Below are 13,222 nucleotides of genomic sequence, written 5' to 3' on the forward strand. Positions count from 1 at the left end.
CGAAGGAGGGGTGGAGCGAAGTTGAGAGGGCAAACACAAGAGATGCCAGATGTGTCCCCATTCAAAGTAAAACGGTACAACTAGGGAGCTAATTAGTCAGGAGTTTATATAACCCTGCCATGTCACCCTATCTCTTTAACTGGGACTTGCTATACTCACCTTCTCAGGATGCACCTGTCTCGCCCGGGACCAAGGCACATGGTAAGATGCCATCTACACCTGATTCAGGCACTAACCCCACCTCAGTAGAAGAGGCTGACAATGGAGGAGGGGGATTGCCATGGACCAGGTTTGAAGGTACTGCTTTTGCTCTTTCATTGGCAACTGTCTGGTGAAATACTCTGGATGAATATCTGCGTGCGGCAGCTCAGGCTCTCCGGTGAACACAGTCTGTCCTTTCACTATTGGATAAATCCTGTTCCTATTTGAGAGTTACTGGTCTCCTAAGTGGAGACCAGTAAGAGCCTGAAGCAGACACAAACATTTCCCACCCACATCTGAAGGCCACATGAGAAGATGCAGAGAGCACAGGTCTCCTGCAGCATGGAGGTCAGGTACCTTCATAGGTCCCATGGCGGGTCATGTGCGCTTTCCTCTCAAAGGTGGAGCCTGGGGAGTCGGGCCGAGTGGAGGCGGATGAATGGGCCCTCCTGTAGCTGGAAGTGGAGGTGCTGCCGCGGAGGCTTCCACCTGCAAGTGGGGGAGAAGCCTCAGAGCTCATCGAACTCGGGCAGAGCTGGGCTGGGCCAGATGCATCCTGGAGCCTGGGTATCTTACCCACGGACACTTAGTCTGCCCCTAACTGTTAGGGGGGAACCCTACTGGAAAGTTCTGCCTAGGCTGCTAGGAAATGGAAGGGTAGGGTTACTGTTCCCACTTTTCCTGTGTAGACCCCAGAAAGGCAAGGATATCCTTCGGAGCTACAGTGGTGTGACTGTAGTGGTGTGAATGTGGTGGTGGGACAGTAAGGATTCGGCTTAAGACCCTGATGTTTAACCATAAACCTAAGCATGGATGGGCTGGAGGGTGATCCGACTGGGCAACATTTCTTAATGACTAAGTGTCCGTGGGTAAGATACCGTGCGTCCATCAGCTAGCCTGGCCCTGCTGATGTGCTGGGACTTTTCAGTTTCCTTTCAGTTTTCTAAAGGCCTTCGGGGTGTGTTCCTGGGGTTTGGTTTTGCTTTGCCTTACTCTGTGCAGTGGTGGTGTGGTTCACCAGGGTATTTCCTAGAAACACTGGAACTCTGGTTGGATGCCTGCCCAGAGGGAATTGCGTGAGGTTGAACCTCACAGGTTGGGTTTCTTTCATTGTTGTTAATTCAAACCATAAACCCTCAAGCATGCACAACTCTCTCTAAAAGAGCGGCCTCAGAGACAGTCAGTAAACAGAGAGTAAACAGTCACCCACCCAGAAAGTTTTCTTAATTAATGAGAGGTATTTAAACTGGGGACTTGATGAAAATCAATCCTGTTCTAAGAAAACTTCAAATGCTGGTAATTTACAAGTTGCGTCTTCCCTGTACTGTGTGTCACTGAGATAACTCTGGGCATATGGCACAGGTGACAAGCAGTTGAAACTATCCCCTGCATGTGCTGACCCGGGATGCTATCATTCTGGAGCTTCCCTGTTCACCTGCTCTTCTGGAGCCCTTGCACCAGGAACCACTTACTTGAGTTGATGTAGCTGCTGCTGCCGTGAATCAGGCTTTGCTTCTCCTGTCGGCTCCCTCCGCCAAGCGAGCCCGTCTTAGTGTAGCCATTGCTGGTCCCCCCTTCTGCCAGAAGCAACAAGCATAATCAGGCCAGAAGGTCCCCCTGCTCTGTGGAAGCCTTTCTCTGTTTCTCACCAGGGCCCACATGGCTACGAGGTGTCTATGCCACACCAGCTTTCTGCTCTATTCTGTTTGTGATGTGAATATCTAACCTAAATATTATGTTGCATTTAGGAGCACAGCAAGATGTCCACTGGAAAATGTACAGGGTAGAAAGGACAACAGAGTGAGGCAAAGCTGCTTGCATCCAGGCCCTGGGTTGGGTTGGCTTTTCCCAAATGGCTGTTAGTGCCCTGACTTTGCCACATCAAGCAAGTCAGAAGGACCAGGAACAGCTCTGGGCTGCTGGCATCTCATTTGCAGCCCTTTGCGGTGCTAACCTTGCCTATTAATAAGCAGGCTCTGTGCATTCCTGGCCAACTAGGCTTCCTGGGAAGTGCAAGGGTAGCTTTGGGGTTCAAATGTCAATTGTAGAGCCTAATACCCCTCAGGAGTGCCTGGGAAAAAGCAGATGTAAACAGAGGCTTGCCTGGGGTCATGGTAGGGCTCTCCCACTACCCCATCTCTCAGGTTGACTAAGATTTCTGAAATTTTGTAATCTAGCTTAGGCACATCTATAGCCATAGAGAGCAGATCTGTAGTTTCCAGAAGCTGGAAAGCAGACAGACAGAATGGAGTGTGACTGCTAAGGCTGTGAGGTTTCTTCCTGGAGAGTAATGAACTGTTCTCAAATGTTAGCAACAGCCCTGGGAACACACTAACATTGCTACACTAAGCACACACCTTTGAGGTACACACTTCAACTTAGTGGATCCTGGGATACACAGATTGACATCTGTAACAGATATTTTGGGTTTGTTCAATGGGAGTGTGAGGTCCTTCATATGAGCTCCTTCTGAGAAGACAGCCGTGGAGGGAGCTACTTACTTGGTGGTAAGGATGTCAGTCTTGCAGTTACTGTTTCAGTGATAACTGGAAAGAGATAAAGGAAAGATGAGATGGAGTGGAATGTGCTGACGTCTCTGTATTTTGGAAGGTCCAACATCTGTTAGAGGCTGAGCCTGTTGCATTGAGGGTCAACCCAGATTTTCACAGATTTGTACTGTGAGTTATGACGTCTGCCTTACAGGTTATGGAAATAGTCATAATATTAAGGCTAAATGCACCCTGGTAAATACGTTTGTATCTCTTTGGCACCAAAAGAAATTACCCAGTGATTTGCAAAGTAAGCTGTTTTGGGGCCAATATTATTCCTTTGGCAATCAGATGCAGTGCAGGCCCTGAGCTTGACCTTGAAGGAGGTCTGGGAAGACAGGAAGAGACCCCAGAATTCCGCCCCTTTTCATCGGCTTATGGGTTGTAGTGACTGATCTTTAAAACAGACTTCCCCTGTGTGTTTGTGTGTGTTCATGTGCATGTGGGCGGGGGAGATAAGATGCGAGCAGAGTAGAAGGAATCAGGGCAGGCTTATTCTGTGCCACTTGGAGCTGTTCTGTAGACACCCCTCACATCCCTTCCCCCGACACAAGTTATGTCATTTCCTGTCCTTCTCTACACTGTGTTTTCCTAATTAGTTTGGCTGTCTGAGCAGGAACTTGGGGGTCATGAACATAGTAGAGACAGTATTCAATACATGCAGAGAAATGGCTTTTCTGAGTAAAGTGGCAGCTTGATTTGAATAACAGTCCTTGAGCCTTCGCTAAACCTCTCAGTGTACAGACCTTTGGGATTCTCAGACACATAAAAGTAAATTATTTTCTAACCTAAAGTTCCAAGTCGGTGAAGCCAGAATATTTTATTGAAGATATATGAAAGTCACAGAAAAAGTGAAAAGTTTCCTAATTTAGAGTTCTAAGGGGATAGTTTAAATGTCTCTGAATTTATCATTTGGGCAGTTTCACAAAATAAATGTGTCTTTTAAATTTTTAGTGTAGATTTCTACTCTGACACTACTGTTATTTCATCTTTGGCCCTGCAGTCATCAGGATCTAACACTTGTAGTTTTTGCTTCTTCTTACCGCTTACATAGGAGGATGGTTAAACAAACTGTAACGAATGCATTCAAAAGGATATTCTGCAGTCATTTAAAAATGTTGGTTATGAAAACCACATAGAAATGGCAGCTTTCACTAATGAGGAGAAAGTAGGACCCATTCTAACAGCAAGTATGATAAACTACTCGGCAATAAGGGTCATCTACCCTCTAGGAAGGGTTAAAGCCCATTGGAACGTGTTTGTAAATGATTCATGGCTGTGATGGATCATGAAAGGATGAGTTACTCTGTTCCTGAAATTTTCACTACTTTTGTAATGAAATAATTATAAATAAAAACACTGGATACACTTACGTCTTTCAGTGACCTCGCTCCCTTCTCGCTTGTTTTTCTTGTTCGCATCCATCCCATAGCCACCTGTGGGAAAAGTCAAAAACCCATGAATGGTCATGTTTCTTACTATTGCTTTTATTTATATATTTTAAATAATTGTATTTATTTGAAAGGCAGAGAGTGAGAAAGTGTGCACATGTGTGCGAGAGAAAAAGCGTGAGAAAGAGAGGCAGAAGAGAGATCTTTCATCTCCTGGTTCACTCTCTAAGTATATCAGTGGGGCTGAACCACACTGAAGTCAGTAGCCTAGAGCTCAATATGCATCTTTATTATTTTAATTTTTATATTTATTATTTTTTAAGATTTATTTTTATTGGAAAGTCAGATATACGAGAAGAGGAGAGACAGAGAGAAAAATCTTCCATCTGTTGAATCACTCCCCAAGCAGCTGCACTGGCCAGTGCTGAGCCAATCCGAAGCCAGGAACCCGGAGCATATTCCGGGTCTCCCCGGCAGGTGTAGGGTCCCAAGGCTTTGGACCGTCCTTGACTGCTTTCCCATGCCACAAGCAGGGAACTGGATGGGAAGCAGGTCTGCCAGGGTTAGAACCAGCACCCATATGGGATCCCAGTGTATGCAAGGTGAGGACTTCAGCTGCTAGGCTACTGCACTGGGCTCTATTTTTATTATTTCAGCATCTCCCAGGATACACACTAGCAGGATGCTACACTGGGAGGAGAGTTGGGATTAGACATTGGACATGGACAACCAGAGAGACATCTTAACCATTGTGCCAAATGCCCACCTCTTACCATTGCTTTTGATAAGTATAGGTCTCTACTGTGAATCAAAAACTTGATTCCTAGAGTTCAAAGAGTAAGTATTTTATCTGCATATTTCTTTACAGGAATTCTTCCCTTTTCATGCCAGAAGTTATAATCCAGAGTCATTTCATGGTTCCACTTTGGATTCTATTCCTTTGTCCTGGGATCTTAGCTTCCAAAAGCTAACTGACCAGGTGATGTGCACCCCGGTGAGCATCAAGGGCTCACAGAACAGAACTGCCTGTAATCCCTTCATCTATCAGGGTAGCAAAGAGCTGCAGGATGCCTGTCAAGGTCCTCGGTGCCATTCACAAAGTCGTTCTGATGTGTCCCTTTTTGTTCACTGCTCCATGTGAAACTCCAGGGACATAACAGCACCATGCTTCCTTATTTTGTTTGGATGTGAGAATAGTGCTTGGAGGATTTAAATTAAAATAAAATCCACTATGATGGCCAAACATGTATGGAATGTGATACCTTTCAAAGGGTAGAACTTCATAAACAATTGGCTCTCAGATGCCTGTAGGCAGACATAAGTTAGAAAAAAACTGAAGAAAGTAAGTGTAAAATCTAGATGCATAGACACACATACGCATCATTTAGTGATGTGTTCTTCCTTCTCTCTGATACTAAGAAGGAGAGTCAGTTGAGATTTCTCTCTGTTCCTACATGTGGATGATAGGAGGTGGGACTGACCTCAAGAGGTGCCAGTAATGGTAGGGATGGGGCTCAAGGCCTAATCTCACAAAATGCATGGCAGGCAGGAATCTCCAACCCTTCTGGGTTCCATGTTGTAGCAGTTGATCCCGTCTTCAAGAATGACTGGAAATCTGGCTTTTTCCATGACTTTCTCCCCTCTGCTCACCTTCTTTTTCTCTTCATTTATCTGGGGTTGCAGTTAAAACCCAATTTTACAATCCTGACACAATCTACTTGTGTCCAAGAGTCCCTTGCTGGAAGATCTCTTCAGCCTGGCACCTTGGGAGTCAACTTATAACAGATGCAGTGCCTGGGCCCATTCTACTTTTTTGGTTCTATAGAAGTGTTTTAATTTCTTTTAACATCAGAAAGAATAATGAACATAACCTAACATGGATTCTATTCTTCATTATGAAGATGTGAGAGACAACTAAAAGTTTTCATTGTCCAAATCCCCTCCCTCTCTTTCTCTCTCTCAATGGAACAAAAGGCCCACAAAAGACAACAGTGTCATATTTTGGCTCTGGGTGACTTTTCTGCTTGAAAACCAAGACCACATAAAAATGGCTGGGAATTCACCAAGATGGGCACAATCAGCTCCAGGGCCTGCTTGAATGTGCCAACCTCTTGCACATCAAGTATTTCTTAAATGCCAACTTCAGGCATGGAATGAGATATCATGGAAAAATTTCTGGTTGGATCTGAGAAGCCACAGAATGACTTTACAGGTATGTTGCCTGCAGCCAGGAAGAGAGACTCCATAAACAGTTTAATAATAGGGGAGTCCAGCCTCATTAGAAGGCCAAGGCTGACTGTGACTGTGTCTGCATACCAGCCACGACCTGTACCACTTGTGTCATGCACCCTTCCAGGTGTTGGACACTTTCTTTGAAAGCCTTTGTTTAAGGGTGAATTGCGTTGCGTGCCCCCATAGCTCCTGGCTGTCTTTTGTTTTCCCCAGTTGGTTTTTGGCTGTAGGCCAAGAGGCATCTGGGGAGATTAAATAAACCTGGGTGCTCAGGAAAGGTGACCTGCTCTCCAGGATTGCACCTGAATTGATGCAAGATACCATCCTGAAGGGAACTGTTCCTAACAATCCATGGAAACTTATTTCCCACAAGTTATGGCTTGTTCTGATTCTTCAGTGAAAACTTGGCCTAGAAACTATAAATCTGGACCTGGCTGGGTTGATTCCACTTGTTGCCATTAAGACACATGGATGATAGCCCTGTTTGCTAACAGTTCAGTCTCCAGGTTGAAACCTGGCATGTTTTGCTGTTCTTTCTACATTCAAACAACAGTCAGTTCTCTCCTCTGTCTTTTCCCCAAATCCCAATACTAAAAGCACCATCTGCAATGAACCATCCAAGCAAGGCTCCTCCACTTTCAGGGGGCGCCAGGAGGTGACTGTTAAGAATTCAAATGCTGGGCTGGCATGATGGCTCAGTGGCTAAAACCTTGCCTTGCATGTACCAGGATCCCATATGGGTACTGGTTTGTTTCAACTGCCCCACTTCCAATCCATCTCCCTGCTTGTGGCCTGGAAAAGCAGTAGAGGATGGCCCAAAGCCTTGGGACCCTGCACCTACGTGAGAGACTCTGAAGAAACTCCTGGCTCCTAATCGGCTCTGCTCTGGCTATTGTGGTCATTTGGGCAGTGAACCAGCGAAGATCTTTCTCTCCTCTGTCTCTCCTCTCTCTAAATCTTTCAATAAATATAAATTAATCTTTAGAAAAAAAGAATTCAGATGCCCCTCCTGCAGGTCCTGGGAGCTCCACAAAGGAACCTGAGGACTTTCCAGGCCTGCTGGGCTTGGGGAAATGCCTTTTTCTTAGCCTGAAGCCCCTCAGTGGCTGGGCGCCCATGCCCGAGCCACCCCAGCCTCCTGAAATGCCAAAGGGATGGGGATGTGCTGGAAGGCAGACTGCTTTAAATGGAAGGTAACAGCAAGTTTTCTCTGAGTTAGGAAATGGACAAGGATGGGCTGAGGCACACACCTTAACTAGTGCCATCCCATGGGGCCTATGCTATCTTTATGGTTCTTTTCCTTTAAACATCCTAGGAGCCAACAGGTTTTAAAACAGTAACATTAAGGAAAGGAAAGTTTGCTGCCCAGCTACATGTCTGAACCTGTTTCTGTTGGCTCTGCTCACTTGGGCTGTCATCTTCCCAAAGCGCTACTTAACAAGGGCTTGTAAAATATTGGCATTTAAACTGGTGGCACATTTGGGCTACTTTATCAGGACTAAAGATGAGTAGAGTATTCAAGTTCTCAATTCCATACTGATTTTCCTCCATAGTTCTTTTTTATTGTTGTTAAGATTTACTTATTTTTTTTTTTTTATTGCAAAGTCAGATACATAGAGAGAGCAGGAGAGACAGAGAGGAAGGTCTTCCGTCTGATGATTCACTCCCCAAGTGAGCGCAATAGCTGGTGCTGGAGCCGACCTGAAGCCAGGAGCCAGGAGTTCTTCCAGGTCTCCAATGCAGGTGCAGGGTCCCAAGGTTTTGGGCCACCCTCTGCTGCTTTCCCAGGCCACAAGCAGAAAGCTGGATGGGAAGCAGTGCCACCGGGATTAGAGCTGGTGCCCGTATGGGATCCTGGCGTGTTCAAGGCGAGGGCTTTAGCTGCTAGGCCACCTTGCCAGGCCCATCCTCCATAGTTCTTAAAAAAATGTCATTGGGGCTGGTTCAAGTCCTGGCTGCTTCTTTTTGATCCAATTCCCTTCTTATGGCCTGGGAAAACAGCAGGGGATGGCATAAAGCGTCGGGACTCTGCACCCATGTGGGAGATCTAGAATAAACTTCTTGCTTTGGATTTGGTAGGGCGCAGCTGCAGCCATGGAGGAGTGAACCAGCAGATGGAATCTCTCTCCTGTTCTCTCTGTAACTCTGACTTTCAAGTGCAACAAATGAGTCTTTAATCAGTCGTTAATTCATATGTAGCCATTATGTGTGCTCCCAAGCTCAGTGCGGTAATTCAACACAGGTCTATAAAAAGGGCTGATATATCAGGGCAACCAGTATTTCTATCTTTCTGGACACTCATTATTTCTTGGGTTTTAGAACCTATCAACTGTCTCTGAGTTCTTTAGAAAATACTTAATAGGGAAGGGCATGGGCAGCCCCAGAACCTGTGGAACTATATCATAAAACAAAATAAAATATTTTAAAATGTAAAATAAAAAAAGAAAATATAGAATAGAAGGTTAAGAGCAGGGTCACCCCACTGTGCTATGGAACTCTGGGACTGACACACTCTATCTTGTCTCCCTCCATCTGTCCTTTCCTTTCCCTTCCTGGCCTTTATAAAGTGGCTACTATTCCACTCTCCTCTGTGGTATCAGCTTTTCTTAGCCCATCTGCAGTTCCCAGAGCTGCTCTGTGGCACTTTTACAGCAACTGCTGTTTTTGATGGGAAAGCAATGTCAGAAGACACATTTGAAATCAGCTTTCTACTGTTAAAAGGTTTTCTTTCTTTTTTACTTTAACGTGTCATATTCACTGAATGCTATTCCAGTGACGATGTGGTGAGATACACACATGAGGACCAACTTCTGTTAGAGATAGCAGACCATCAACAGACCTCTCTGATGCCACACAAGATGACTTGTTCCCAACACAAAGATGGGAAGCTGTCTCTTACTCCCTTTTTAATTTTAGTAAGACATGTTCCTGTAGTCTGTTGCAAAACCACACATATTCTTACAACCTCTACGATTTCATTTTACATTTAGAAGCAAGAATGAGACCATCGAAGCCTGAGAATTCCTCCCCAACTAGGCTCCAGATCACAGAAAGTCCGAGCTGTCTGGCAGTCAGGAAATCCGGGCCTGGGGCTGACCATCTGCAAGGATTTGTCTCTGTGTTTGCCCCTGGAGACGTTTGGTGTTCCTGACTGGGGAGAGCAGGATGGGCACCAATGTTGCGACTGGGCCAGCTTTGCCCTGGTTGTGTCCTTCATCATGGCAAATGAACCCAGCAAGGACAGTACAGGCCTCTTCTGAAAAGTAAACTTTTTCTTCTATGAGTGTGGTTAATTCTCAGGTCTGAGCAGGTTCACCCGTCTCAGAGGTTCCTGTGCAAGCTCACTGCAGGACTGCTATGTTTAACTGTCCACACATAACCGCTCATCAGATTCTTGGGGGATTGCAGGCTCAGGCATAGAAAGCAGGCCCCTTGGATTCTCAGAGGAACTTCGCCCACCAGGGGCTGGACCTCTGTTTCAGGCTGGCTCTGCCTCAGCTCCAAGAGAGGACACACAGATGGGAGAAGGAGTGATTCTACTTTTCAAGTGAACACCTTTTTAAAAATCCCTGATGAGTAACAGATGTAGTAAGCTGATCTATTGCTTCTCCAAAGAGATGTGCAAGAGGCTTTGCCTCTGCTTTGGAAGAAGCAACTTTCAGAAGTTAGCAGTTAATGTGGTCTAGCTAAACACAGACCAGGTATTCTCACCCCACAGTGGTTTGGAGGGGGAGAGAGTTGGTCAGCAGGAGTCCCCACCCAGAGAAAATGTTCTTTCTTATCTTGCCATCTTTCAAAAGCTCGACTTTGGAAAGTCCTGAGTTTAATTAGATTGTTTCAAAGACTTCCCTCTAGCCTGGATTTAGGGCAGCAGTGATTTTATCGCACAATAAACAGCAAAGTTTGCCCAGTTCAATCCGCACCTGCCGACACAGAGGCCCGGATGGCACGGGGGGTTGCTGCGGAAGAGGTCCCCACTTTCCTGCACTTGAATTTCAGCTCTGAACTGTCCTCTACTGTCATGCGAGACAGAGGGAGAGGGACTGCCAGACAGTAAGAGAGAGACTGAGATCGAGAGAAAAATCAGTTATAAGCCCGCATCACACTCTACACAGCTCAACGTAACACAAGCCATTTTATAACACTGAAAATAGTGGGAAACAAAAATCTTGCCACTCAAGCCCCAGTCCCATGAGCCTTACCTGTCCTTCTACCTCTCTTCCCCCTCGTGAACTTTTCTTGTTCCTTTAAGAAACATTAGGCCCCAGCAGAACATGCACACCCAAATCACCACAGCCAACCAACTGCATCAAGCAGAAACCGAGGAACTTCACCTTGTTTTCTCCTATAAACATTTAATTTCTAAACGGTAAACTTTCAATCAAAGTCAAAGGAAAAGGGAGAAAGGTCAGTGTTCCTCTTACTCACCTGACTGGAGATTTGGAAGGAATGGCAGACAACTCTGAGCAAATCCCCCCCTCTCTTCCCCTGACGTTTTCTTCTAGCAATTTGCAGGGCCCACCTTTTTTATTCAGATCCAACCAAGGTGTGTTAAAGCTGAGTGATCTTTCAAAAATGTTCGCTTCTTCTCTTCCCCTTGTTTCTTTCAGCTCTGTGCTTCCAAACAAGTCCTGACAAAGGTGTGTCGTGGTTTACAGCGTTACTCCACCCTTCCAATTATCTGACACTTGTTGGATTAAAAAAAAAAAATCTGCCTCCAGGAATCAAACTTCTCCTGCTAGCCTGGGCAGATTAACCATTTATAGACCCATCAGGAAAAGAGAATAAAGGTCCAGTCTAGAGGGAATTTCCTTCTTTTGCTTTCCCTTACCTGCTTTGGCCAGAGAACTGCCAACATGGGTTAGTCCTCTTCTTCTATGCCATAGGATCCCTGAGTCTCAAGCTGTGTGATCCAGGGTATTTGGGCACAGTGGGGGGCCTACAGCCAAAATGCCAGAGCAAAGTAGAACTACGAAGCTGGCAGGCCTTTTTCTATGCAAGATGAGTTTTCCCCGGCATACAATATTTGTTGGTTGTGGAAGAGGCAAACAAAAAGTAAATTTATTTTGAAGTCTGTGCATTGTTTTTCCATCATATGTATTTTCCATTAAATTTATGAAGACCCTTCATGTACCTTCGACCTCTTGACCTGTCCTAACCCCAGCCAGGTCAATCCCATCTGCAGAAAACAGTACCTAAAACTAGGCAATGCTTGGTGGGGTATGGGTTCATTTAAAAAGAGATAGCCAGGAGGGTTTGGGGAGGGGTGGGAGAACCCAAGTATCTATGTAACTGTGTCACATAATACAATGTAATTAATGAAGTTAAATAATAAATAATTAAAAAAAATAATACTGAATATGTTCAATATAATTACCAGAGGGAAAAAAAAAAAGAGATAGCCAGATGCAATGATGCTGATCCCAAAGAGTGATGTGTTGCTGAGGGAACTGTAGGCTTTGAGCTGCCCGGCAGTGAGGAGATGCTGTTGGGAAGGGAAAGGACCTTCCTGGCCTTCAGATCAGGTGACCACACAACCTTCCCCACACCCAGGCACATGCGTGGACTTTCAAGTGCATCCCACAGGCCATTAAGAGTTCCTGAAGGGTCAATCTATACCAATATAATTTTCATGAAAGCTTGAATGACATCTGATTTTCCAGCACACCCATAGTAGTTTCAGGCTCTTGGTGCTACTGATGGGGGAAACCTAGACAGGAACTCACTCAGGCAGTCCTTTCAGGCCATGGCACATAAGCAGGACTCACAATCGGGCTTAGCTGCCCCGTTCCAATGCATCATTCTGAGATTCTGTTGGCTGCCAGGGAATCTTGCTCATGCCATACTGAGAACCATCCATGGGGCACTTGCCTCTAAGCTGCCCACAACCTGCATGGGAGCTACACATTTCAGGAACCATTCAATGATCTAGAACTTAGTACTTGCTCTCTGGGTTTTCTCAGAATTAATACTTACACAACAAGTCTATTGTCAATCTGAGAAAACAGCACCAAAGAACCCAGAAGACTGAGAGCTTCTGGCCAAAAAAAAAAAAAATTGATGTATCCTGTATCATTCATAGAATTTAAAAATATATATACTTATAAGATGTTGTTTTCAGCCAGTGGTCTGAGCTATGTGCTGAGAGTTCAGTGGTAAAATACCTGCTCATCCCCGTCTTTACAGAGGTCACAGGGTGGTGGAGAGCTCTGGGCCTTAAATTCGGATTGGTTTACACAACAGGCTGTTGTAACACATTACTATGGCCGGGATGGCTGAAACAACTTAGATCTGTTTTCTCAGGGACTTGAGGATAGAAGGCCCGGATCAAGGTGCCAACAGGATGGATTATCCCAAGAACTCTCTCCTTGGCTCACAGATGGGCATCTTCCTGCAGGGTCCTCATGTGGCCTCTCTCCCCTGGGTATCTGTTTCTGTGGGTCCTCATCTCCTTTTCATATTAGAGTGCAGTTTGGGGTAGGGCTCCCCCCGACGTCTACATTTTCCTTGCATCACCTCACCCCAGGCTCAGTCTCCCAGTGCAGTCACATTCTGAGGTCCTGGGGGTTAGAGTTTCACATACGAATTCTTTGGAGCCACAACTGAGCCTATAACACTCATATACAAATACACAATTAAGACTGAAATAGCTTCTATACACAAAGAAGACTGGATAGTAAGAGAGAGTGTAAGAGAAGGCATCGCCTTGGAGAGGGGTGGTGGGGAAAATCCTGCCTCATAAATGACTTGCAGGCAGCTAGTTGAAGGCTGACTAGAGATTACACAGGAGGAAGGGATGAGAATGTTCTAGAAGGTAGACAGGGGAGAGAAGATTGAGAGTGTTCTGAG

The 13,222-nt window shown here is 45.5% G+C and overlaps 1 protein-coding gene across 1 annotated transcript in view; it reads right to left on the reverse strand.

The window, feature by feature from the left end:
* Positions 1-13,222, reverse strand: part of COL17A1 (collagen type XVII alpha 1 chain) — a 67,536-nt gene that overhangs the window by 28,450 nt on the left and 25,864 nt on the right. The window contains exons 3-6 of the mRNA XM_058671155.1: positions 4,124-4,186; positions 2,703-2,747; positions 1,674-1,778; positions 559-690 (exon numbers count right to left, since the gene is read on the reverse strand). Of these exons, the coding sequence (XP_058527138.1) occupies positions 559-690; positions 1,674-1,778; positions 2,703-2,747; positions 4,124-4,186 (345 nt within the window). The remainder of the gene's footprint in view (positions 1-558; positions 691-1,673; positions 1,779-2,702; positions 2,748-4,123; positions 4,187-13,222) is intronic.

The sequence above is a fragment of the Ochotona princeps genome, chromosome 13 (genome assembly GCF_030435755.1).
Source record: "Ochotona princeps isolate mOchPri1 chromosome 13, mOchPri1.hap1, whole genome shotgun sequence".
In the NCBI taxonomy this organism is placed as follows: domain Eukaryota; kingdom Metazoa; phylum Chordata; class Mammalia; order Lagomorpha; family Ochotonidae; genus Ochotona; species Ochotona princeps.